The following is a 25,435-nucleotide window of genomic DNA, read 5'->3' as shown; positions in this document are numbered from 1 at the left end:
ATTCAATATATGTTTATTGAAGTAATTAATTAATGTAGACAGCTGGCAGGAAGCTGCCTCCTGTAACATAGACAGGAGAACACCAGGCTAGACATGCAATTGGCTTAAAAGGCAGATGAGTTAATTTATTGGTTTTTATCAGTGCGTTGCATTAATGGCATTATTGATGAAAACTAGTAAATTAATTCATCTACCTTGTAAGTTAACTCCACACCTAGCCCTATGATCTTTTGTCTGGGTATGTCATGGGAGCAGCATTCAGGCAGCTGTCTAGATGATTGGTTGATTTCCTATACTAAACTAAATACTATGTGAGTATCAGTGGGTCCAAAATGATGAAGACACAAACCCTGCTCTCAGTTCTCCCATTTTGGAACTTGCATTACTGCAGATCATCAGGAACACATTATACTTCTAAGGCTGGAGTAATGTTACTCATTGTGAGTTACAATAAACAAAACCCAACAGGCAGAGCTAAACATCTGCCAGCAGGTATCTTAGTCATTGCATCAATCATTCCCCTCGTGCCTCTCGTGGGCTGTTTGCTCTTCTATTAAACGACACCAAAGTTCTTAACTAAATGATCTGTGTCCCCCTGCTCTCCTCTTGAACCGCCAAGGACCCTTGGTTAATTTCAGACCTTTAATGGGTAGACTCTATTGTTGCCACTTTCTCAACTTTGCCGGCAGAGCTGATGCTTAATGCCGTCTCCAGATCCTACTTTGGCTTTCCTCCTCTTCCCCACAGGGCAAGCTACTACAGAAAGGGAGGCTGTGCAATGCTGCCAGTTAAGTGGATGCCCCCAGAGGCCTTCATGGAAGGAATATTCACTTCTAAAACAGACACATGGTAAGTCTTTCTGCTAGCACACTCCAGGTTTCCCTGAGGCCGTAAGGTGGTGCTCCTGGGCCAAACGATCCCACACTCTTAAGCCAGGAGCCCCTGTATTAGTAGGGAGGGAAAAAACAAGAAAGTGGTTCTCAAATGTGAGCATATATCAGAATTCATAAAGGCGTGTTAAAATTCAGATTATTGGACCCTGCCCTGGGAGTTTATGATTCAGAAGGTCTGGAATCTAGCTGAGAATTTGTGTTTGTAACAAGTCCTGGAGTGATGCCGCCATTGCTGCCTGGAGGACCACACATTAACAGCCACAGGTAATTTTAAATGGTGGATTGAACCCGTACCCCTCACAAAGGACAAACACACACCCGCCAACAAATGGAGTGTTTTAATTGCATTAAACCCTGCAAATATACAACAATGACAAAATTTGGGAAACTGGGAAGTCATGAACAAGTGGTGCCTTACTGAGAAGACTAGAACGTGGCTATCTAAACCAACAGTCCCGATCCGGGAGCACAGCCGGCTCCCTCTGCCTGAGAGCCCCAGAAAGGCCCAGAAATTGAGAGTAGGGGTGTAGGCCAGGCACAGTTGCACACACCTGCAATCCCAATACTTCGGGAGGCTGAAGCAGAAGGACTGCTTGAGCCCAGGAGTTCAAGACCAGCCTGGGTAGCATAGCAAGGCCCCATCTCTACCAAAAATTTAAAAATTAGCCAAGCAATCGGGCTGCCCACCAGCCAATGTCTTACACAGAACTTTCCATTGGCTTCCTAATGTCCTGTCTTAAAATATTAACGGACAGCCAACAATTAACAAACATTTGAGAAAAGATTCTAATCTGAAGAAAACAGACATATAATGTGGAACTTGAAAGAAGAAACATGTAAAAAGTTTAGGAAAACTTTTTTAAAACTCCAGAAGATCAAAAAAACTATGGCAACCATAAATGGAGGACAAAAGGTTATTCTAAACAATACTTTTAGGAGGAAAAGGAAATACAAATGTGATAAGAGGCGCCCTCAAGGAGATGGGCATGGCTACCGTGATGCCTGTGTGGGCTGCGTGTTCTCACTTTCTTCCAAAGAGTACAAGGCTGGGGCAGAGGGGAAAAGAGAAACTTCAGAGTGGAGAGACCTGACAAACACCACCTCAGCCAGGTGCTCAAGGTCACTCTCAACAGTGATAAGTCTAGGGCCAAGCATGGTGGCTCATGCCTATAATCCCAGCGCTTTGGGAGGCCAAGGTGGGTAGATCATCTGAGGTCAGAAGTTCGAGACCATCCTGGCCAACATGGTGAAATCCCACCTCTACTAAAAATACAAAAATTAGCCGGGCGTGGTGGCACATGTCTATAATCCCAGCTACTCAGGAAGGTGAGGCAGGAGAAACACTTGAACCTGGGAGGTAGAGGTTGTAGTGAACTGAGATTGCACAACTGCACTCCAGCCTGGGCAACAAGAGCGAAACTCCGTCTCAAAATATAACAGTGCTAGGTCATGTTGCCAGTATGTACCCCTGATGTGATGGAAATGGTCCTTTACCTTTGTGGTCTTCTCCCTCCCCACATCCCATAACCACAGTCCAATCCTGAGAAAAACAGACAAATCCCTATTGAGGAATATTCTACACACTCCCTGACCAGATCCTCAACCTTGTCAAGGTCATAAACAAGGAAAGTCGGAGATGTTGTCATAGTCAAGAGAAGCCTAAAGAAACAGAACAACTAAATGTAATGTGATATCCTTGTGGAATTCTGGACTAGAAAAAGGAGAGTCAGTGAAAACTAAGGAAATGTGAATAAAGTACAGGTTTTGGTCAGTAATGCCTTAATTGTGGCTCAGTAATTGTAACAAGTATACCACACTAATGTGATGCTAACAGTAGGAACCGAGCGTGAGGTATAGGAGAACTCTCTGTATTCACAGGTTCTTCCAAGTTTGAACTGTTCTAAAAAAAAAAAAAAAAAAAGTCATATTATTTAAAAATTTGATGACAGAAATGCAAAAGTAATGAAAAGGATGGAGTGTGAAGCTAAATAAACCTTCCAGAAAATAAAACTATAAAGAGATGGAAAATATAGGAAAATATAAGAAATTTTTATTTTAAAAATCAAGGGGAGTAGACCAAAAAGTCCAATTAGCTGACAAAATAGGGGCCGCAGAGAGAAGGAACAGAGGAGTGAAGAGAAAACATCAGAGAAACAATTCAAGATTTCCTAGCACAGGACATAAATTTCCAGAACGAAAGAATTCACCAAGTGCCAGTCACCATGGATAAAAAGGACACATCCTCATGAAATTTCAGGCCAATGGTGATAAAGATCCTGCAAGCTTCCACGAAGAAGCAATTTAATAGTAAAAAAAAAAAAAAAAAAAAAAAAAGAAAGAGAAAAAAAATAAGAAATCCAAATGGCATCAAATCAGTTAACAGCACCATAGAAAACTTAAGAAGACAGTGAATGAATGAAGATCCTCCACATTTTGAAAGCCTGGTGTTGAGATCATGCTATAAGATAATGCGGCCATGATGGTCAAAGCTGCCTTTCTAACCATGTTAGATAATGAGAGCAAGAGCCTTTGTTGTTTTTACACCAGTGTGATCTGGTTTTAACCTAACCCAGTGGATCTCTAAGTGTGGTCCATCAGCACCACCTGGGAACTTGTTGGCACTGCAAATCCTCAGGCCCGTTACAACAGAAACTCTAGGGATGGGACTCCACAATCTGCCTTTTAACAGATGATTCTGATATGCAGTGAAGTTAGAGCACCAGCAACCAGGGGAATCCAGAGACAGAGAATAACTCAAGTAATGAAGTAATTGTCCTGAACATATGCACATCCTATGACCCAACAATCCTATTTTTTTAAGTATCTACATTAGAGAGAAGATGACACAAATAGACTTGGGGGAGGAGACATGTTCACTTGCAGCATTGTTTGCAACAGAGAAAAAGCAAAACAAAAACAAAATCCAACCCAACTACCCCTCAACTAGGAGGTGGAAAAATTAACTGCGGTTTACTTATATCATGGAAAACTATTCAGCAGTATAAAAGAAAACGCTAAACCTTCATATATCAACATAGAGAAATATAGAAAACAGTGTTCAGTGGAGAAGAAGCAAATTACAAAAAGGAATAGGATGTCATTTATATATAACTATATAAAAATGTCTATAATACAGTCTTTATTGTTTGTGCTTTCACACATTGTTTAAAAATGTGAAACATACAAGGGTAGGATACAGTCTAACTTCAGGGGAGGGGAGAGAAGGAGGTGGGGACTCCCTGTCTCAGTCTTTATAAAGAGAGAACTGACATAAGTCAAAAGATTAACATCTAGATACATAGATATTCTGTTCCTTTTTAAAGGTTAGATTGTTTCACAATTGAAGTACTTAAATGACATAACTGCAGGGATTGGGAAGTGCTATAAGACAATCAAGCAGAAGGAGGAGCCAGATTTTTTTTTTTTTTTTTCAAAGGTGGGTTGGAGAAGCTCCTTGCAGGAAGTAACTTCAATACCTGAAAGAAAGGGCAGGCCTTGGAAAGATCTGTAAGAAAGGCTTTCCAGGCTGCAGGAAAAGCCAGTGTGAACAGCCAGAGGTAGGAAGGAGCCTAGCTTGCTTGCTGAGGAATGAAAACAAGTCCTGGTGATCGGAGCTAAGGGAGCCCAGGGCGAGTAGGAGTGGAAGAGATGGAAGCAGCTGGCCGGGTCAGAACACAGACAGCCTTAGAACCCAGATGAGGGAATGCAGGTTTTATTCTAAACACCATGGGATGCCGGTTGAAGGGTTGTAAGCAGGAGTGTGATATGATCTTTGCTTTTTTTTTATTATTATACTTTAAGTTCTGGGGTACATGTGCAGAACGTGCAAGTTTGTTACATAGGTTTACACGTGCCATGGTGGTTTGCTGCATCTATCCACCTGTCACCTACATTAGGTATTTTCTCCTGTTATCTCTCCCCAATCCCCCCACCCCCTACTATCCCTCCCCTATACCCCCACTCCCTGCTATCCCTCCCTTAGCCCCCACCCCCTTACAGGCCCCAGTGAGCGATGTTACTCTCCCTGTGTCCATGTGTTCTCACTGTTCAACACCCACTTATGAGTGAGAACATGCGGTGTTTGGCTTTCTGTTCTTGTGTCAGTTTGCTGACAATGGTGCTTTCCAGCTGCATCCATGTCCCTACAAAGGACATGAACTCATCCTTTTTTATGGCTGCATAGTATTCTATGGTGTATATGTGCCACATTTTCTTTATCCAGTCTATTATTGCTGGGCATTTGGGTTGGTTCCAAGTCTTTGCTATTGTGAGCAGTGCTGCAGTGAACACAGGAGGAGATGAGATGCAGTCACAAAGAGCTCCATTTGGGTATGTTACATTTGTATCTTTATAACAGAATGATTTATAATCCTTTGGGTATATACTCAGTAATGGGATTGCTGGGTCAAACGGTATTTCTAGTGCTAGATCCTTGAGGAATTTCCACACTATCTATGGTTGAACTAATTTACACTCCCACCAACAGTGTATAAAAGTGTTCCTATTTCTCCACATCCTCTCCAGCATCTGTTACTCCTGATTTTTTTAGTGATTGCCATTCTAACTGGCATGAGATGGTATCTCAATGTGGTTTTGGTTTGCATTTCTCTAATGACCAGTGATGAGCTTTTTTTCATATGTTTGTTGGCTGCATACATGTCGTCTTTTAAGAAGTGTCTGTTCATATACTTTGCCCACTTTTTGATGGGGTTGTTTGGTGTTTTCTTGTATATTTGTTTAAGTTCTTTGCAGATTCTGGATATTAGCCCTTTGTCAGATGGGTAGATTGCAAAAAATTTTTCCCATTCTGTTGGTTGCCGGTTCTCTCTAATGATAGTTTCTTTTGCTGTGCAGAAGCTAGTAAGTTTAATTCAATCTTTGCTATAAAAAAAAAAAAAGTCCCTCTGCCATTGAATTTATAGTAGAGGTGGTTATGTGAAGAAGGAAACCAGTTAAGAAAATCCTGCACATTGCTAGCTGAAAGAGGAGAGGGGCGTGGCTTGGTGGTAGCAGTGGAGGTAGTGCAAAGTAGTGAGATTCAAGGTCTTTTTTTTTTTTTTTTTTTTTGAGACGGGGTCTTGCTCTGTCACCCAGGCTGGAGTGCAGTGGTGCAAGCTCACCTCGCTGTAACCTCCGCCTCTCACCTCAGCCTCCCAAGTAACTGGGATAATAGGCATGTGCTACCACACTCAGCTAATTTTTGTATTTTTACTAGAGACAGGTGTCTCACCATCTTGGCCAGGCTGGTCTTGAACTCCTGACCTCAAGTGATCTGCCTGCCTCAGCCTCCCAAAGTGCTGGGATTACAAGTGTGAGCCACAGTGTCCAGCCTCAGATCTATCTTGAATGTAGAGTTAACAGGACTGCTGACTGTTGGATGGGAAGTGGAGGGGTATGGGATAACGGAATCAAGGATGACTTCTGTGGGTTTGAGGCTTGAACAAATGTATAACCAGAGGTGCTTCTGAATTGGGAAAGAATGAAGGAGGAGATGGTGTGTGTTCAGAAAGAGTTCTGTTTGGGCATGTTAAATATAAGTTGCCTATTAAAATAGGCCAGTGAAACTGATGAGTGGGCATCTGATACATCAAACTGAGGCTCAGAGAACTGCATGAGATCTTGGAATCTGCTGGATGGACATTTAAAGATAGTAACTTTTGGCTCCCGTTTTCCTAAGAGCACACCCTCAATCCCACCTGGAGACTATCTCTTACACAATGGTTGTCTTTAATCATGACCTCCTTTCAGGTTATCATTAAAGAAAAAATGTAGCTTTTAAAGGCTGATACAGAGCAGCTTATTTTAAAATCTTTTTATCAGATTGTTATCTTTATTGATTCACATGTTTAACAGTTTAATCAGCAATAATGTATGCTACTTCTATCATTTCAGGCAGAGCAAGTTTAATATCAAAAGAAGTGAAGTTTTAATATATATATATATTTCTCTTTATTTGATTTTTAAATGCTCTAGTACAAAGCTTTGGGCTTTGTCACTCCTATTTAGGACAGGCTTATAGGTGATGAAAGAGCCAAGTGGCATACAAAATACAGATTTGCCCTATCTGTAGGGTTTCTAGATAAACTACAAAGCGGCAGTTAAATTGAATTTCAGATGCACAGTAAACAGTTTTTTAATATAAATATTGGAGCATACATATACTAAAAAAATTATTTGTTGCTTATCTGGAACTCAAATTTAACTAGGTGTCTGGCATTGTTATTTGCAAATATGACAATCCTTGCCAGAAATTATCAAAATTCTATGACCAGTACCACTTCTTGCTCTCTTGAACTCTAAGAAAATAAATCTCCATGTGCAGTTCTGTTATGCTCTCAAAGGATACTATAGCCTATATCTCTCTAGAAAAGCAGAAAACATATAGCTATAATTCTTTAGGCCTTATTGCCAGTTTCTTGCTCATTTGATTTTGCCTAGTTTTGCCTTGAAGAGAAGACCGTCAAACAGAAAGGAATAATATACGTGGCAGGCAATTTGTAGGTAGCAAAATCAAGAGGTCTAGTAATATATTCCAGTCTGTCCCAGATGAGTTGTATAAAAACCTTTGCTTCAACTTTCTTACCTGAAAAATGTGGAAAATATCTGCCCAACCCTTCTCACAAGAGTGTTTGACATTTCACAAAGATGACAATAAAAGCACGTCATGCTTCTTAGAGGGTGGAGACACTATAGTTTTCTACAATTTTTGTGGTAGTATTTGCTAACCTTAGAAAACTACAACCAGACACTAAAAGATAGGCTTTGTCAAAAAGCTGATCATTAGAGTCGTGGTTTAAGGTTTTTTTTTTTACAAAATACAAAAGGTGATTCTGTTAGAACATGAAGAGTTCATCTCATAAAGGTTATTTAAAACACCAAATAGAAATCAAATATTTTTTAAAGAGAAATAGAGAAAAATGCCCTATCAGATATTAAATACACAAAAAGTAAAACAGAGTGATATCAATGCAAGAAGCAGACAAATAGATGAAGTGGAAATATAGCCAGAAACAGACCTGTTTTTAATCACAAGTCAATGGGTAAGGAGGAAATTATCTCATGCATAGTGTTGGAAGAGTAGTTATTTGGAAAGCAAATCAATTTAGGTCCTTACCTCACACTAGACACCAAATTAAATTCCAACCAGATTTAAGAAGAGAGGAAAAACAAACACAAACTAGAAGAAGATAGCAAATATTGATCTAATCTTTGGTGAAGGGAAGATTGTATAACTATAAAATAAATAGAGGAAATCATGACATTCAAAAAATAGGTTTGACTATCTAAAAATAAAAATCTTTGGTATGCTAAAAAGTAGCATTAGAAAGCAACTAATAAGGCCAGGGGTGGTGGCTCATGCCTATTATCCCAGTACTTTGGGAGGCCGAAGTGGGTGGATCACCTGAGGTCAGGAGTTCAAGACCAGCCTGGCCAACATGGTGAAACCCTGTCTCTACTAAAAATACAAAGACTAGCCAGGTGTTGTGGTGGGCGCCTGTAATCCCAGCTGCTCGGGAGGCTGAGGCAGGAGAATCTCTTGAACCTGGAAGGTGGAGGTTGCAGTAAGCCAAGATGGCGCCACTGCATTCCAGCCTGGGCAACAGAGTAAGAATCTGTCTCAAAAAAAGAAAAGAAAAGCAATTATTTAAATTTTTTAATAAAAGGTTAACATCTCTGACATACAAGGAGTGCTGACAAATCAAAAAGAAAACTGATAAATTCCAATTTGTCCCAGCAGATAAAAGTGGGCAATTTGCAGGACAACAAAGGGAACTTAATTAATAAACACTTGGGAAAACATTCAACCATGTTAATTATCACGTCAATAAACATAATTTAAAATATTCTGCCATTTTTTGCCTTAAAATCTGCAAAAGTTGTCATTATTAAGAATACCCAATGCTGCGAGGGTGTCTACCACGCTTTTACATGATGCTGATAGATGAATAGAGTAACACATTTAGAAACCAGATAGACAATAAGTACCAAGAAGTTGTCAATATTCACATTATTTTGATCTAGTTATTTTACTAGAATTATCCTACATTTTCATTCTGTAATTATCCTGAATTACTAGATTATCCTATCCGGATTCAAGTTCTATCTTGAAAGCAGGGTTAACAGGACTGCTGACTGTTGGATGGGAAGTGGAGGGGTGTGGGAGAATGGAATCAAGGACAACTCCTGGGTTTTGGGCTTGAACAAATGCGTAACCAGAGGTGCTGCTGAGCTGGAAAAGAATGAAGGAGGAGATAGTGTAGGTACAGAAAGAGTTCCGTTTGGGCATGCTAAATTTGAGTTGCCTATTAAAATAGGCCAGTGAAGCACATGAGTGGGCATCTGATATATGAAACTGAAGCTCAGAGAACTGAAAGACTATGGAATCAGTTGGCTGGACATCCTAATCTAGTAATTCAGAGAATTTGTCCTAAGGAAATATTCCTTTTTAAAAAATGCCCAGAGAGGTCCATAGTATTTTAAATATTTTGAAAATTGAAAGCAATGTGGAAATAAGGCAAACCAACTACTCAACGGAATGCTTTGTAGCCACTAGCCACTCCAAATGTTATTTACAAAATGCACTGGCATGGAAAATGTTTATACTATAATGAAATGTGCAGAAAAATCGAGGTTCAAAATTCCATATTGAATATAACTGCAACTAAGTGAAAAAAAAAAGTCTAAGCGAAGAAATGACTTAAAAATTAATAGTGGTAGTCTTTTAAGGGAGCATCACATGTATTTTCTCATTTTTTAAATGTTTCTACATTTTAAGAATTCTCTATTATGGAAAAGTGTATAATGGAAAAAAAAGGGTTGAAATTGTATGTCTGTATGTCTGTGAGTGTGGGTGGGTGTGTCTATATCCATCTCCATGTCCTCTGTCTCATGCTCAGGTCCTTCGGAGTGCTCCTGTGGGAAATATTTTCTCTGGGATATATGCCATACCCCAGCAAAAGCAACCAGGAAGTTCTGGAGTTCGTCACCAGTGGAGGCCGGATGGACCCACCTAAGAACTGCCCTGGGCCTGTGTATGACTCTTTTAGGAACATTTCTACTAGTTACTAAGCAGTTTTTCTTTTCAAAAAATATCCAGAGCCACATATGCTTCTTTAAGATGAAGGGGCAGATGGCTTCTTCCTTTAATATGCCCCAAGATGGGAATGTGACTGCGACTTCAATGAAATGGGTTGGTCTCCCAGGCCCTTAAAAGCAATGATGCCATCCCAGAAAAAGTATCCATTGTCTGGCTATGGGCAGTGGACTCACCAGATCTACATTCCCCAAGCTCTTCCTGGGAATGTGTGTCCCAGGCCTCACCCCTGTTTCCCTACACCATATGTCTGAGTCTCTTTCAAAGATTTCCATTCCCTGCAATGTCTGCTGCCCTGCCTGGCACCCCTCACCTCCTTCCCACAAGCAAGGCAGATGGGAAATATAATTGGAATTTCTGTCCCAAAGTGGCTTTAATTCAGGAATGGAATGAGAGCAGCTGTATTTCACATAAACACCAGCATGTCTGTGTTGGACACCTGTACACCTGCGCACTCTTCCTTAACCTATCAGCAGGGGGCAGCATATGCCAAGCACATGGGGCCTACATGAGTTCCCACCCTCAAATTATCCATGCAACCGTGGTCTCATTTTGAAAAGGGCTGGGAGAAAATATATGTTTCATCCTTGTGCTTCTCCTGATTTTAATTCATGTGATTATTCTTTCAGATACCGGATAATGACTCAGTGCTGGCAACATCAGCCTGAAGACAGGCCCAACTTCGCCATCATTTTGGAGAGGATTGAATACTGCACCCAGGTAGAAACATTTTCTCCTCTTGACCAACGTTTAGTCTATATGAAAAAGCCTTAAAGATGGCAAATACCAAAATATGAAATAGGCCGAGCTAATCAGAGTAGATTTATATCCATGAGAGTGAATATTAATGTTCTCTAAAATGAAATGATTGGTGTCTCCATTTGCCCATTTTGTAAAATAAGTACTAGTAACTTCACCAGCACACGACACAGTGCCAGACACACAGTAAGACTCGGGAATCAATCCAGTCCACAAGAATTTACCAAGTCCCTTCTGGGGGCCTAAAGTTCTATTAGTCAAAATTGAAGCTTCACAGAAGTGTGGAACACATCTGCTCTCAAATAGTTGAGAGCCTGGCTGGAGAAATAACAACATATGAAATAATTAACTGCCTATATATATATCCCCAACTATATAGGTCAGGAGGATTAAGGGAATGGAATTTCAAAGTAGTCTGAAGAAATTTTAACATCAATAATACTTGCATATCATTCATACTGTACAATTCACTTTGTGCGTATTTTGTTTTATCCTTACTGAGGAATGCAAAATATCCCCACCTTATCGACGAGGAGTTAAGGCTTGAAGAGGTTGTCCAAGTCAGACATTTTTCTAGCAATCCTGTGGGTTCCCATACAGATCCCTCCCCCATTCCTTTAGTAATGACTCTAAATTTTGACTTCTTTCTCTCCCACATTTTCAGTAGACAGCTATGTGTCCTCCCTCACCAAGAGGGTAGAGATTATGAGAATGCCCTTGTTTCCCCCCTGCCTCTCATACAAACTTCTCTGCCTCTGCAGCCATTTCTTCCCACCTACCTTCCCGTGCTCACCTCCCCTTCAAGGCCAGCCTGGCTGCCGGCATCACCAGGCCTTTGTTCTGTACAGTCATCTCTTCCCTGTACCCGCTTTCTTTCCCTCTCTCAGCTCTCATTCTACCAGGATATCTCATTCTGAGAATCTTTTAGAAGAGTCGATAAACCAATATCTATTTATTTTATTTTTGGGATGGAGTCTTGCTCTGTCACCCAGATTGGAGTGCAGTGGCACTATCTTGGCTTACTGCGACGTCCACCTCCTGGGTTCAGGTGATTCTCCTGCCTCAGCCTCCTGAATAACCGGGATTACAGGCAAGGGTCACCATACCCAGCTAATTTTGTGTATTTTTAGTAGAGACAGGGTTTTGCCATGTTGGCCAGGCTGCTCTCAAACGCCTGACCTCAAGTGATCTGCCCGCTTTGGCCTCCCAAAGTGCTGGGATTCCAAGTGTGAGCCACTGCGCCTGGCCTACCCACTATTTCTTGAAATCCCCTCCTCCTCTTTGTGACCAAAGACAGACACATTTTTCAAACCGTAGTCATTTTCCAGCCTCACTACTCCATCCTCTTATTCCTTCCAGCTCAGGTGGGTGAGCTGACATTTTTATCTATACAGACTTCCTGTGTCAAGTTTTGGGGGGTTCTTTCAGAGAACTTTATTTAATGACATTAGGTTATTTTGTTGTCATATGAATGGAATACACCCACTTAAACTTACATACCTTCTTAGTATTTTTGAGTGTATAGGAGTATATAATATCCTTCTTAAAAGGAGGCAGTTTTACACAAGCATATTTTAAATTATTCACTATATAAATTACTAAAAAACAAGGAACTAAAGAACTTTTTAATGAGTCAAAGGTAGTTATTTTTTATTTTTAAACTATTTTAATCATGAACATTAATGTGTTTTTCTGTTACTCAGGTAATGAGGGTCTTTTCTCAATTTGCATAAAATATTAATGACTTTCTCCAAATTTAATTTCCACAAACTTTCCTTAAACTTCTGGCAACTGCTTCTATTCTTCTATGTTACAATCTATTACCGTGAAAATGATCCAGCACAAAGTTTTTATAAATGGTTTTCCTCAAAGCACTTCAGCATTTCCTGGGTTGCACAAAGGATCCTTCACATTTAAACTAGTTAAAGAATCCCTGTAGGCTCCGTGTGGTGGCTCATGCCTATAATCCCAGCACCCTGGGAGGTTCGAGGCAGGTGCAACACCTGAGGTCAGGAGTTCAACACCAGCCTGGCCAACATGGTGAAACCCAGTCTCTACCAAAAATACACAAATTAGTGGGTGGGGTCCAGTAATCCCAGCTACTCGGGAGGCTGAGGCAGGAGAATGGCTTGAACTCAGGAGGCAGAGGTTGCAGTGAGCCAAGATTGCACCACTGCACTTCAGCCTGGGTGACCAAGCAAGACTGTCCCAAAATTTTTTAAATCCTGCATTATGGTAGATGTACATGTGATGATGTGGCACAGGAAAAGTTATAATCAAGTGTAGAGTACCCAAATGGAAATGGAAGGTAGCTAGGAAGAGAACAAAAAATAAACCCCGTAAGCCAACATGGCACGTGCCTCCTCTCCTCCTCCCCCTCCCACCACTTTTTAAGTCAAACACATAGGCTTTTTTTTTTTTTTTGGGGACAGTTTCACTCTTGTTACCCAGGCTGGAGTGCAATGGCGCGATCTCGGCTCACCGCAACCTCCGCCTCCTGGGTTCAGGCAATTCTCCTGCCTCAGCCTCCTGAGTAGCTGGGATTACAGGCATGCGCCACCATGCCCAGCTAATTTTTTGTATTTTTAGTAGAGACGGGGTTTCACCATGTTGACCAGGATGGTCTCGATCTCTTGACCTCGTGATCCACCCACCTCGGCCTCCCAAAGTGCTGGGATTACAGGTGTGAGCCACTGCGCCCGGCTTTTTTTTTTTTTTTTTTTTTTAAGTTGGAAAGATTTTACTGGAACTAGACTGAAATAATATAATTTTAATGTTTGTTAAAATGCACACTCTGAATGAAGAGACCCCCAAACAGGCTTTGTGTGAGCAACACGGCTGTTTATTTCCCTGGGTGCGGGCGGGCTGAGGCCAAAAAGAGATTCAGCAAAGGGCAATGGGATAGGAGTTGGTTTTATAGGTTTGGGCTAAACAGTGGAAAGTTACAGAGGTTTAGGGCAGTTTTTTGCAAGCTGGGAAGGGGTCGTAGGGTGTGGAGTCACGAGGTTTGTCAAGGTCAGTTACAAAGTCCAGTGGCCTTGTCAGAATTTGAGCACAGTTAGAATGAGAAACAATCGAAGAATGTCTCAGGTTAGGTGCTGCAGGGGCTGATCGTCCTTCCGTTTTTCATGATTTTCCAGCTACTTCAGGTTTTCTAATTCCGGAAGGTCCTCTAGAGGTGTACGTGTGGGTCACGGGGGTTGCCATGCCATCCACCGCACGGTCAGACCTCACATTCCTGTCTGTTTATATTAATAATATAAAGGAAAATGAAATGAAGAGTGGATGGCAGTGGAATATTAGGAAGGCTGGCACAGAGGAGTGACGGGGTGATGTTTCTAGGGCTTCTTCAAATGGGATCGGGGGCTGCGCGGAAACCTAAAAATGGGAAAGAATTTAGACTGCTGGGAGATCTTGGAGCAAGGAGTGATATTGTGGAGTTGTTAGAAGGAGCATTTGTTGTATTGACTAATTTGTTATCGCTTATATACGATTTTGTGGGAACTGAGAGATTAATTGGAAAACACAGGGTCCAAATAAGAGAAGGAGAAAGGTAGATATCAGAGGACTAAGGATTGGAAGAAGCCATAACACCCAGTTAGAGTGTGTCCAGTCAGGTCCAGAATACCCATTTGCCTGATTAGCGAGCTTTTGGGCTCTTTTAATTTATTGATGGCATCATATACGGGGCAGGACTAGTTTACATAAAAACAACATTCTTCATTAGGAATAGGTAAAGACCTCCTTTTTCAGCAGTCAGTAAATCAAGACCTCTGCAATTTTGGAGGACAGCAGCAGCTAGGGAATTCACTTGAGCTTGAAGAAGAGATAGTGATTAATTCTGCAATGCTAGAGAGAAATCATTAGAGAGGCTACCGAAGGTGATGATCAAAGTGGTAAGGCCTGCTATGGCTGTGCCCAGTGCAGTGGTAATTCCCAACCACAGGTAAGGGGATCAATGGAATGACCCGCTCATGTCATGTGGGGATCTCAAGGGGAACAGGGAGGCTTTCGTCCCCGTTGGCAAACTGAATTTTGGGAGTAAGGAAAACTAGGGTACAAGTGCCTGTCCAGTTGGTAGGAAGGCAGATATAAGAAAAACCAGAGGAATAAAAAGTCCTTGGCTTAGACAGAACCGGAAGTGTAAACTGAAAAGGTGAGAAAGTGTTCTGAGGGGGCTGGGGCTTTGGACCCAAATGCCAAGGGAACCAGCAAGGGCTGCGGCTGTTAAAGGTTGTAGTGGGGTTTGGTAGGGTGACTGTGGAGGGACAGCTCCTGTTTTCATGGTGTATGAGAAAGTGTGTGGTATCTATATAAGGAGCCACTCACTTTCATTAACAAGACTGGGTATGAGCAGAGAACGGGCGCGAGATTAGCAGTGAGTATAAAAGGAAGAGGGCTCGATGGGGTGGAAGAATTGGAGAGCTGCCTGCCACTAAAGGTGATCTGTCCACTCTAAGAGAATCAAGGGTGGCAGACGAGGGTAAAACCATGACTGCCTGGAGGAAAAGTGTAAACCGGCAACTTAAACAAAAGCAGGGCGTGAAAAAGTCAACGGGTACAGTGAATTTGAGCACAGTTAGAACAGAGACTTTCTGAGGTGTGGTTTAAGCAGTAGGGGTGACTGCGTTACACGGTGGTGTTAGGAAAAAGATGCCTAGTGAAAGTAAAAGGTATGTTACGTTTACTCTACCACTTTGGGGATATAGGTAAGTTTAGAAGTGGGGGAGATGAGGCCAGGCGCGGTGGCTCAAGCCTGTAATCCCAGCACTTTGGGAGGCCGAGGCGGGTGGATCACGAGGTCAAGAGATCGAGACCATCCTGGTTAACATGGTGAAACCCCGTCTCTACTAAAAAATACAAAAAATTAGCTGGGCATGGTGGTGCGTGCCGGTAATCCCAGCTACTCAGGAGGCTGAGGCAGGAGAATTGCCTGAACCCAGGAGGCGGAGGTTGCGGTGAGCCGAGATTGCGCCATTGCACTCCAGCCTGGGTAACATGAGTGAAACTCCATCTCAAAAAAAAAAAAAAAAAAAAAAGAAGTGGGGGAGAATACTTGTAACTTCCAGGAGGCGGTGGAGGAGTCAGGCCAATTGTCTGGTGGACACAGCTTTATCCTAGAATGATGGACAGTGGTTGGGGTGCTACAGACGACCAGGAAGGGTCCTGTCCACCGAGGTTGCAGAGACCAAGGGGTTAGGCTTTTAACTAGGACTGACCTTCCGGCTAGGGTGTTTTCATATGGCCAGGTATCCGGAGGGGTAAGAGGAAATTAGCAGCCTGGTGGATTTCATGTCTGGCCTGTTGGGGAATGGGAATATAGTTACCAAGAAGACTGGTGCCTGGAATAAGGTTAAGCCTAAGCAAAAAGGTGTGTCCATATAGGAGTGGCCAGGTTCTGACGTTGCAGCAAGGTCCGGGAGGGGTAGCTGGCACTGCAGTCTGGGCGCGTCGACGTCTTTGTGAGCCGGTGGTGTGGCTGGGGTCGTTCTGTAGTTCTGAGATGTGCTGCCGCTTATATTGAACACCTTGAAGGCGAGGTTGATTGGTTCCTATTGTGGGGTGTGAGGACCAGATTTTAATTTCTGTAGCTTTTTTAATGTCAGGGGCTGATTGGGTGATAAAACGCATGTTAAGCATTTTTCAGGGGTGAGAGTAGAAGGATGACATTTAAGTCACTCCGAGTGAGATTATAGGACTGGGTTAAGTATTGGAGGATCTGAAGAAAAGAAGCCTAACTGCTGGCCAATTTGGGAAAGGTTGGATGAAGGGAAAGGAACGTGCGCCCCGACTGTGGCTTTGGCTCCAGCCACCTCTCGAACGGGGAATTGTTGGGCAAGGTGGAGGAGGTAGCTGCGGGACTAACCTGTAAGCAAGCCGGGCGGGTGTGAGGTGGGGAAGGGGGCTGTGGGCAGAGGAAGAGGCCATTGGAACCACAGTCTAATTTGTATTGAGGCCAGGTCATGTTACAGAAGAAAATGAGACGTTCAGGGCGACAGTTGAAGAGGTTTTAGGTTTTTAACTGAGGAATAGAGGGCAGAATATTGCCCATGGGGAAGGAGGTAAGTAAGAAGTTTTAAGGAAAGGAGTAGAGACTAGGAAAAGGAGCAAGCAGCAACCAGCGTTTTCAGTAGGTGTCCCTGATTGATTCCTGGGCTGTAATGTGGGTGAGTGATCAAGGTAGGCGTCCCCACAATTGACCAGACACCAAGAGAAGACTGTCTTCCCGAGTCTGTGACCAACATCGGAGTTTTTGAGCAAGAGGGAGAGACCTGTCTCCTCCAGCTCTACACAGATAGAGTGTCTCTTTGTCTCTACTAGGAGAAAAATTTAAAGGAAAAGAGAGAGGGCAGGGGAGGGACTGCTTACCGGTGGCGGTGGCGAGAGAGCTGTTTGGCACACTAAGCGCAAGCTGCCGGGCTGGTCTGATGTGTTGAGGTCTCAGGTGGATCTCTTCCCAGAGAGGGAGCAGGGACGGGGGCTGGGGTCCCCAAAGGAGTAACCCTGTCCTGGGTTTTCAGCACCGAATGGTGTAAAATGCATGGTCTGAAAGAAGAGACCTCCCAAACACTTTGTGTAAGCAACATGGCCGTTTGTTTATTCACCTGGGTGCAGGCAGGCTGAGTCCGAAAGAGTCAGCAAAGGGCAATGGGATAGGAGTTGATTTTATAGATTTGGGGTAAAACAGTGGAAAGTTACAGAAGTTACAGTTTAGGGTGGTTTTTTGCAAGCTGTGGGGGGGAGGGTTGTAGGGTGTGGAGTCACGAGGTTTGTCAAGCTCAGTTACAAAGTCCAATGGCCTTGTCAGTTGAGGCCGGAATGAGAAACAATAGAATGTCTTGGGTTAGTTAGGCACTACAGGGGTTGACTGATCGTCCTTCCATTTTTTCATGGTTTTCCAGCTACTTCAGGTTTTCTAATTCCAGAAGGCCCTCCAGAGGTGTACGTGCGGCTCACAGGGGTCACCATGCCTTTACAGCACAGTCAGACCTTGTTTAAAAAATCCACTAATCTTTAAAAATTGGCCAAAGATCTCCTCCTCTGTACGCTGTCCCAGGCACCAGGACACACTTCCATTATAGCACGTATCCTCTAAGGTCTTCGAGGATAAGGATGACTTCCCATTCATTTCTTATGTCCCAGTGCCTTCTCAATAAATACTTGTTTCCTCATCTGTAGAATATGTTTAGATTACATCACCTCTAAGGTGTCGTCTAGAGCCAACAGTTTTTGTCTCTGATTCAAACTTTTAATCATTTCTCCTACGGTAGGACCCAGATGTAATCAACACCGCTTTGCCGATAGAATACGGTCCACTCGTGGAAGAGGAAGAGAAAGTGCCCGTGCGACCCAAGGACCCTGAGGGGGTTCCTCCTCTCCTGGTCTCCCACCAAGTTAAACGGGGGGAGGAGGAGCGGGGCCCAGCTGCCCCACCACCGCTGCCTACCACCTCCTCTGGCAAGGCCACAAAGAAACCCACAGCTGCAGAGGTCTCTGTTCAAGTCCCCAGAGGGCCAGCCGTGGAAGGGGGACACGTTAACATGGCATTCTCTCAGTCCAACCCCCCTTCGGAGTTGCACAAGGTCCAGGGATCCAGAAACAAGCCCACCAGCTTATGGAACCCAACGTACGGCTCCTGGTTTACAGAGAAACCCACCAAAAAGAACAATCCTCTAGCAAAGAAGGAGCCACACGAGAGAGGTAACCTGGGGCTCGAGGGAAGCTGTACTGTCCCACCTAACGTTGCAACTGGGAGACTTCCAGGGGCCTCTCTGCTCCTAGAGCCCTCTTCGCTGACTGCCAATATGAAGGAGGTACCTCTGTTCAGGCTACGTCACTTCCCTTGTGGGAATGTCAATTACGGCTACCAGCAACAGGGCTTGCCCTTGGAGGCCGCTACTGCCCCTGGAGCTGGCCACTATGAGGACACCATTCTGAAAAGCAAGAATAGCATGAACCAGCCTGGGCCCTGAGCTCGGTCACACACTCATGTCTCTTCCTTGGGATCCCTAAGCCCAGGGAGGGAGAGAGATGTAATGGCTCCTTCACACACCAGAGACCAAATGTCACTTTTTGTTTTGTGCCAAGTTATTTTGAAGTGCCACCAAAAAAAAGCCGTATTTTCAAAATGCTTTAGGAAGGTTTTGAGCATGGTTCATCCTATGCTTTCAAAAGAAAATGTCATAAAAATGGGTGATAAATACAAGGCCCAGATGTGGTTGCATAAGGTTTTTATGCATGTTTGTTGTATACTTCCTTATGCTGCTTTTAAATTGTGTGTGCTCTGCTTCACTGTAGTCAGAATTAGCTGCTTCTATGTTTCATAGTCAGGCTCATAGATGTTTCCTTACCTTATTGATGTGGACATGAACCATTTGAGGGGAGAGGGAACAGAAATAAAGGAGTTATTTGTAATGACTCAGCATGGGGAAAGACATTCTTTACTTGAAAAAATCATAGACAACTGAAATGTCACTTTCGGTGACAGATGCTTTTAATTGTGCTGATTCATCACCAGTTGTAAAATGTCGTGAGTAGTTCCAGTAGTATAGCAGAAATGTGTATATACTCATCTAAGTGAAGTGCATCCATCCCGAGTGCTGTGAGTGGGATAAAGCACCAATACAGAGATTCAAACATCCTGTTAATATATACCTCATGCCTTAAGAAAACCCTCCTACTAAAAGTGAAAAACTGAGTGTGAGGTTTCCTACTGGATTTAAAGATTTAAACTACTTATTTAAAAATTTTCCTCTAATTAAACTGATTGTATAAAAGCAAAGATGTTAAGCAGCAGTGATACCTGGAAGCATAGAAACATATCCACTCATGGGCATAAGTGTCAATATCTTAAGCCAAAACCTTCTCTTTGTTTCGGTCATGGAATGACTACCAAACCCAAGCTCCTACCGGTAGAGATGGACAGGGCCCCAGGAGGAACAGGCCGCTGGTGGTCCTGAGGAGAGGCGCTAAGGCAGTTCCTTTCCTTCCATGGCTAACCCGCGTTTTCTCTTCCTTCATCATGTGATCTTAGTACACTGGGAACATAAATGTGCTGAAATACACATAGCATAATTTGTATAGCTGTCAAATGCAGATGAAAACAATTTTTTCCCTAGGAGGCAATGAGGAAAGGAATAGTGGAACCCTTGGAGAGTTGAGGTTGACACTGACACGTGAGTGGGAGTTCTGAACTTGGTTTTCACAGATGAATTTTACTTCCATGAAAACCAATTGGGAATCTGTTCGATGGTACACACATACTTGTGCAAGAATGCTTTATCAGTCAGTCCTCATTCCATTCTCTTTCTGCTTCTCTAGCCTCATGCCCGCTTCTTTCCTGTCAGTAGCTACGCCAAAGCATTCAAGAGGAAAGCATTCTCTTACTACTAGTTACTAAACATTACCAAACAAAAGGACTGTGTGTGTGTGTTTGATAGCTACCTGCCTTTTGTTGACCTCAGTTTCACCTGCATCAAAAGCATCACTTTCAGCGTGTGAAAGCCATTCTGTAAAAAGCCAATACGAGACAACTGTTCCTTTCTTCGAAGGCAGCTGCCTTGCCCTGGAGTTGGGAGTGTGCATCTGTAAAAGCACTGATGCCCCAGGGGCTACTTTCCTTACCTGCCTAACTGCCAAAATACTTTCATCAGAGATACACGAAGATGAAACATCAGTGAATTCATCTCTAAATAAACGTATCAGTAAAGTTTTGGTTCATGCCAGGCACAAAAGTAGCCTAATCATATAATCATTATTTAACTCACAGACCACCTGAAGGGGCTCAAGAATATCACTTTGAGAAAACACTCTTCCTACAGGAAAATGACAGAGGAGTTGTCAATAACTGAGAGAAACACTTCTGTTTTATATTTGTAACATCCATAACCAATTAAGCAGGGAATAAGCTATCTGGTTAAACAGCCATCTTTTTATTGTTATTCATGGGGAAAATATTTCTTTCCACTTTTAGAAACTACAAATCCATTACATTTTCAGGTTGTGCCTTTCTACCACTGAGATTGATTTGTTGATCTAATTGTCCTTGTTAGTATCAACTTTCATGTAAATAAGTCTTAAAAGCTCGTGTACATGGATAAGTAAATAAACAGCTCCGCACTGAGACACGACGACCTCAAGATGTTTCATTTAACTTGGTGTAACCCACGGGGATCAGCAAGATATTCATCTGGACTATTGTCCACTCGAATATTGCTTCAGCCATGTCGCTGCAATTCATACAGGCGCTATGGGCTTTAATAAACTTACTAACCATGATAGAAAGTTCCACCCAGAATATGAATGGACACAAGTTTACAGAAGCTATGTTAATTAAACCATAATCTAGCATAATTATTTATATCCTATGTCTATAAAAAAGCCCATCGAAACTTCACAACTGTTCCATTGGGAAACTGGCAATTTGTGAGCAATGACCAGTTAATATGTTGTACCTCAAGATTACAGCAATTCCGATGAGCAGGAATACACTTTTTAAAAAGAGTATGCCCTCCTAAGAGACTGGATTCTCTTCTTCCAGTTAGGGTCTGAATTCTGACTTCCCTTGGGTTATCTGGCCCATTAGTACCTCAATGTCTCCATACATAAAAGAAGGACTATCACTTCTCTTCCTTGCAGCTACTCAGGGAGCTCAGAAACTGTGTGAAAGCACAAGCACCCCATCTTACACCTTGGTAGCCCCCAGGAGAGGTGGGGGTGGGTGGGGGGCCAGGTATGTCTATGCCTCCCTGCCCTCACGCTCAGCGGCGGTTATTGGCCCCACTCACATCCAGCCCTCTTGGCTCTCCCATTTGTGCCATGTTTTCTTCATCTGTCACTTGGTTTTGTTTTCACTGACAGATAATGCGTATTTATAGGGTACCGTCTGATGCTTCAATACATGCATATATTATAAAAATCAAATCAGGGCATTTAGCATATCCATGATCTCATACAGTTATTATTTCTTTGTGGTAAGAACATCCAAAATCCTCTCTTCTAGCTATTTTGAAATATACATTATTGTTAACCAGTCACCCTACTGTGCAACTGACCACCAGAACTTATTCCTCCGATCTAACACTAACGACAGCAGCAAGAACCCTGTCAGAACCCAACTCCTCTTCAGCTCAAAAGAATGTAAAGTCTCTACCACAATTTCAGTAATTCTTTAAAAAAATTTTGGCATCTCCACATAGTACTTAGTAAACCCTATAGCTGTAAGGTATTAGTAACTACAGTTAACTTTAATCTGTAAAACATGGGCCTTTATATCCACATTCCCAGAGCACACCACTAAGAAATTCTTACAATCAAGCCAAGAGATTTTCACTAGTAATAGGATTAAAATCCGTATGAGCTCTACAGACCTACAATGAGATACATCTGAATTCAGGTGACTCTAAATAACAATTTCCCATGACAAGATTCATGTAATTGTACGAAGTGTGTTGTCAGCCTGTCTTTAATAGCTTTTAAAATGAGCTCCTAAAGAACACACAATTTGACTTTGCTAATTTCATTGCAGCAGATGGCTCCTGCGTTGTGTGAACATGAAAAGGAAAACCAGCATTCCCATAATCCTATACGATCTGCTCTAAAATAAAAGATCATTACTGAGAACAAATAGTAAGCCTTCTCTTAAGATTCTACTTTTATTTGGTGTCCTGAGTGGGGGCGTTTAATTTTTGATGCACTACTCAACTGCAAAACATTTTTTAGCTGTAGCCTAACAACTCTAAAACATTCTAAAAACTTTGTATGAACAGACTACTATATGGGAGGGTGGGGGGACAGGAAGTTACATGAACTATGACCACAAAACTACAGCAACCACCTTCCTCTCTTCAGCATTCAGTAAGTATAAAACAAGTGTGTTGCCCTTCACATGGAAAGATGGCACTACAAGTCTAGCCTCAGAAAAAGTGCAGGGACCAAAATTAGTCTTTAATGCCTTCACATATCCATTTCTTATATCCCTCTTTTTGACATCCTCAGGCTCTCTCCCCGTCCCATCAGTTTCCTAAGACTTTTTGCCTCCTTGGGAGAACTTACCCAGTTATTTTTCCTGCCATCACTTAATGTTCATTTCAGCTGGTGTTAGGTGAAAGACAGTCTTATTAAGCTAACTCACATCAAAACCTTAGCAGCTAGGGTAGTAATTCTCCCTAGAATATTTGCCTATTAGAAGAGCTTATTTGCTAACATAGATGAATACCAGATTGAAAAAATTTCCGATGATTATATCATCTTGGATAGTTGAACACTCATCGATTACTTGAGAAAACAGCAAGCAGACCAGGCAGGAGTTAAGAGACCTACTACTACTAGACTGCAATTACCTACCTCCCTGACTCAAGCAAGTTACTGAAACTCTCCTTATTTAAAAAATGAGGTCAGGAGTTCAAGACCAACCTGGCCAACATAGTGAAACCCCATCTCTACTAAAAATACAAAAAATTTGCAGCTGAGCATGGTGGCAGGTGCCTTAATCCCAGCTACTTGGAAGACAGGCAGGAGAATTGCTTGAACCCGGGAGGTGGAGGTTGCAGTGAGCGGAGATCATACACTGCACTCCAGCCTGGGCAACAGTGCAAGACTCCATCTCAAAAAAAAAAAAAAAAAAAGGAGTTGGTCTCAAAGGCCCCTTCTAACTGTGAAGTCTGTGATTCTGTAAGACCACCCAACCATAATCAGTTGAGCATGACTGGTGTGTGCATGTGTCCTTGACTTGACTCTTATCCCAGTGAGACAAATTATATGTAATCTTTACGTAGACATAGATCAGAGAGTTTAGTGTCAGTCCTCTGTGTAAATATCCTTCTATTCAAAGATCTCTTTAACAAATCATCAAATCCTTACTATAGCAAAATGAGATGAATCAGGGATGATTTCCAGAAAGCAGCAAAGCCGGCAGAACTATGAGTCATGTCCATTTAATGACTTTCATGCTTTCCGTGCCACACCACTTATTTCTCTTTCGTTACATTTGCTACAATGGAAACCTTATTAGCAAACTAAAACCATAAAACTTACCTTTTGTCATACCTAAAATTTGACGGTATATCTGATGCACTTTTTGTCAGTTGACAATTTGCACCACTCAGTACCTGTATTAGTCCGTTCTCACACTGCTGATAAAGACCTGCCTGAGACTGGGTAATCTAAAAAGAAAAAGAGGTTTAATGGACTCATGGTTCCACATGGCTGGGGAGGCCTCACAATCATGGTGGAAAGCAGAGGAGGAGCAAAGGCATGTCTTACATGAGGGCAGGCAATAGAAGCCTGCGCAGAGGGACTGCCCTTTATAAAACCATCAGATCTCGTGAGACTCACTCACTATCATGAGAATAGCAGGGAAAAAAACCCACCCCCATGATTCAATCACCTTCCACCAGGTCCCTCCTATGACACATGGGGATTACAGTAGCTACAATTTAAGATGAGATTTGGGTGGTGACACAGCCAAAGCATATTGATGCCCATTCCCAAAGGGACGTAGCAAAGCCCACAGCAAGCCAGGTGTTTGAGAGCAGGAGGCGCCTGTGGATTCCAACACTCCTCAACAAGTGCATCCCAGTGCCATTATGATGGGGAATTCATTAAGAACAGGAGTCCAATCTCAGAGTTACCATAGGATTGGATAGAACCACTCTTTTCAGGTTTATAAAGATATCCACCACCAATGGATGGTAATTTTTGGAAACCTGTTGTGAACACTATAGCTTTATAATGGATCTGTAGAAACATGGAATCCAAAAGATAGCCAATTCAAACATCCCACCAAGATAAGACTGTGAAGACTGTGGGCAAATTTTCTATATTTTACTGCATCTAATAGTTGAGAAAAGAAGCCATTTAAATCTTTTTGCATTATTCTCAAATTAATATTTATATAATATTTCACAGCTCTCAGAAGAAATAAAGTAATTTTCAAGATAAAAATTCTTTTTCCTCAAGTATGTGCCAGGAAGCAGGTGATGTTTTATAAAGGATAAGAAACTAAAGCAGAAAATTACATTGGATTTTCCTTTGTCACATACCAGGGGGTGTAAAGTGAGGCCTCAAGAATCTCATGCTATTTCTTAATTCCCTAAGCTCTAACCCCTTCAAGAAACAGAAAATATCTGAAAAAATTACAATATTTTCACTGATAGGTATAATGTATTAGAATTCTTATTAGAAATCCATTTGTATTAGCAGGTTCAATAAAGCAACTATAATTTTTCACCTTATTCTTCTGATCTGTAATGCTCTATATTGTCGTAATGGAAAATCCACTTCCCCTTGCCAACAATATGAGAATTTTTATGACTTTATGACGATTAAAATTCATTTAAAAATCCATTTTAGGTTTTTTTCCCCCCAAAGATACTGGATAGTAACACCCATCCTTCACAACAAGAAGCGTCAGGGCAGCCAATGTCATTAACACTGTTGACTGAGTTTCAGGCCGAATCTCAGAAGTCATACTGGAGAAAAGAACAGAAGGCATAGGTTGAAGCTGTGCATATAATCTTAACATGATTCATCTCCATGTCAGTCTGATGTGATCTGTTATGTGAAAAATAAAAATTAGTTCAGTCTTCAATAAGGTCGGTCTACTTGGAACAGAGCCATGAAGGGCTGGAACTGAAAGAACTTAATCCCCATCAGATAGATACCGGCCAAGAACACAGGACTTGCAGAG

General features: G+C 42.2%; 1 protein-coding gene across 1 annotated transcript in view; it reads left to right on the top strand.

Moving 5' to 3' along the window:
* Positions 1 to 20,871, top strand: part of ALK (ALK receptor tyrosine kinase) — a 756,557-nt gene extending 735,686 nt beyond the window's left edge. The window contains exons 26-29 of the mRNA XM_032239194.1: positions 748 to 849; positions 9,791 to 9,925; positions 10,617 to 10,707; positions 18,018 to 20,871. Coding sequence (XP_032095085.1) covers positions 748 to 849; positions 9,791 to 9,925; positions 10,617 to 10,707; positions 18,018 to 18,719 — 1,030 coding nt within the window. The 3' untranslated portion in view covers positions 18,720 to 20,871. The remainder of the gene's footprint in view (positions 1 to 747; positions 850 to 9,790; positions 9,926 to 10,616; positions 10,708 to 18,017) is intronic.
* Positions 20,872 to 25,435: the final 4,564 nt, after the last annotated feature.

The sequence above is a fragment of the Sapajus apella genome, unplaced genomic scaffold, assembly GCF_009761245.1.
Source record: "Sapajus apella isolate SASKATOON/1434 unplaced genomic scaffold, GSC_monkey_1.0 scaffold44, whole genome shotgun sequence".
Taxonomy (NCBI): domain Eukaryota; kingdom Metazoa; phylum Chordata; class Mammalia; order Primates; family Cebidae; genus Sapajus; species Sapajus apella.
This window is presented reverse-complemented; position numbering and strand designations above follow the sequence as displayed.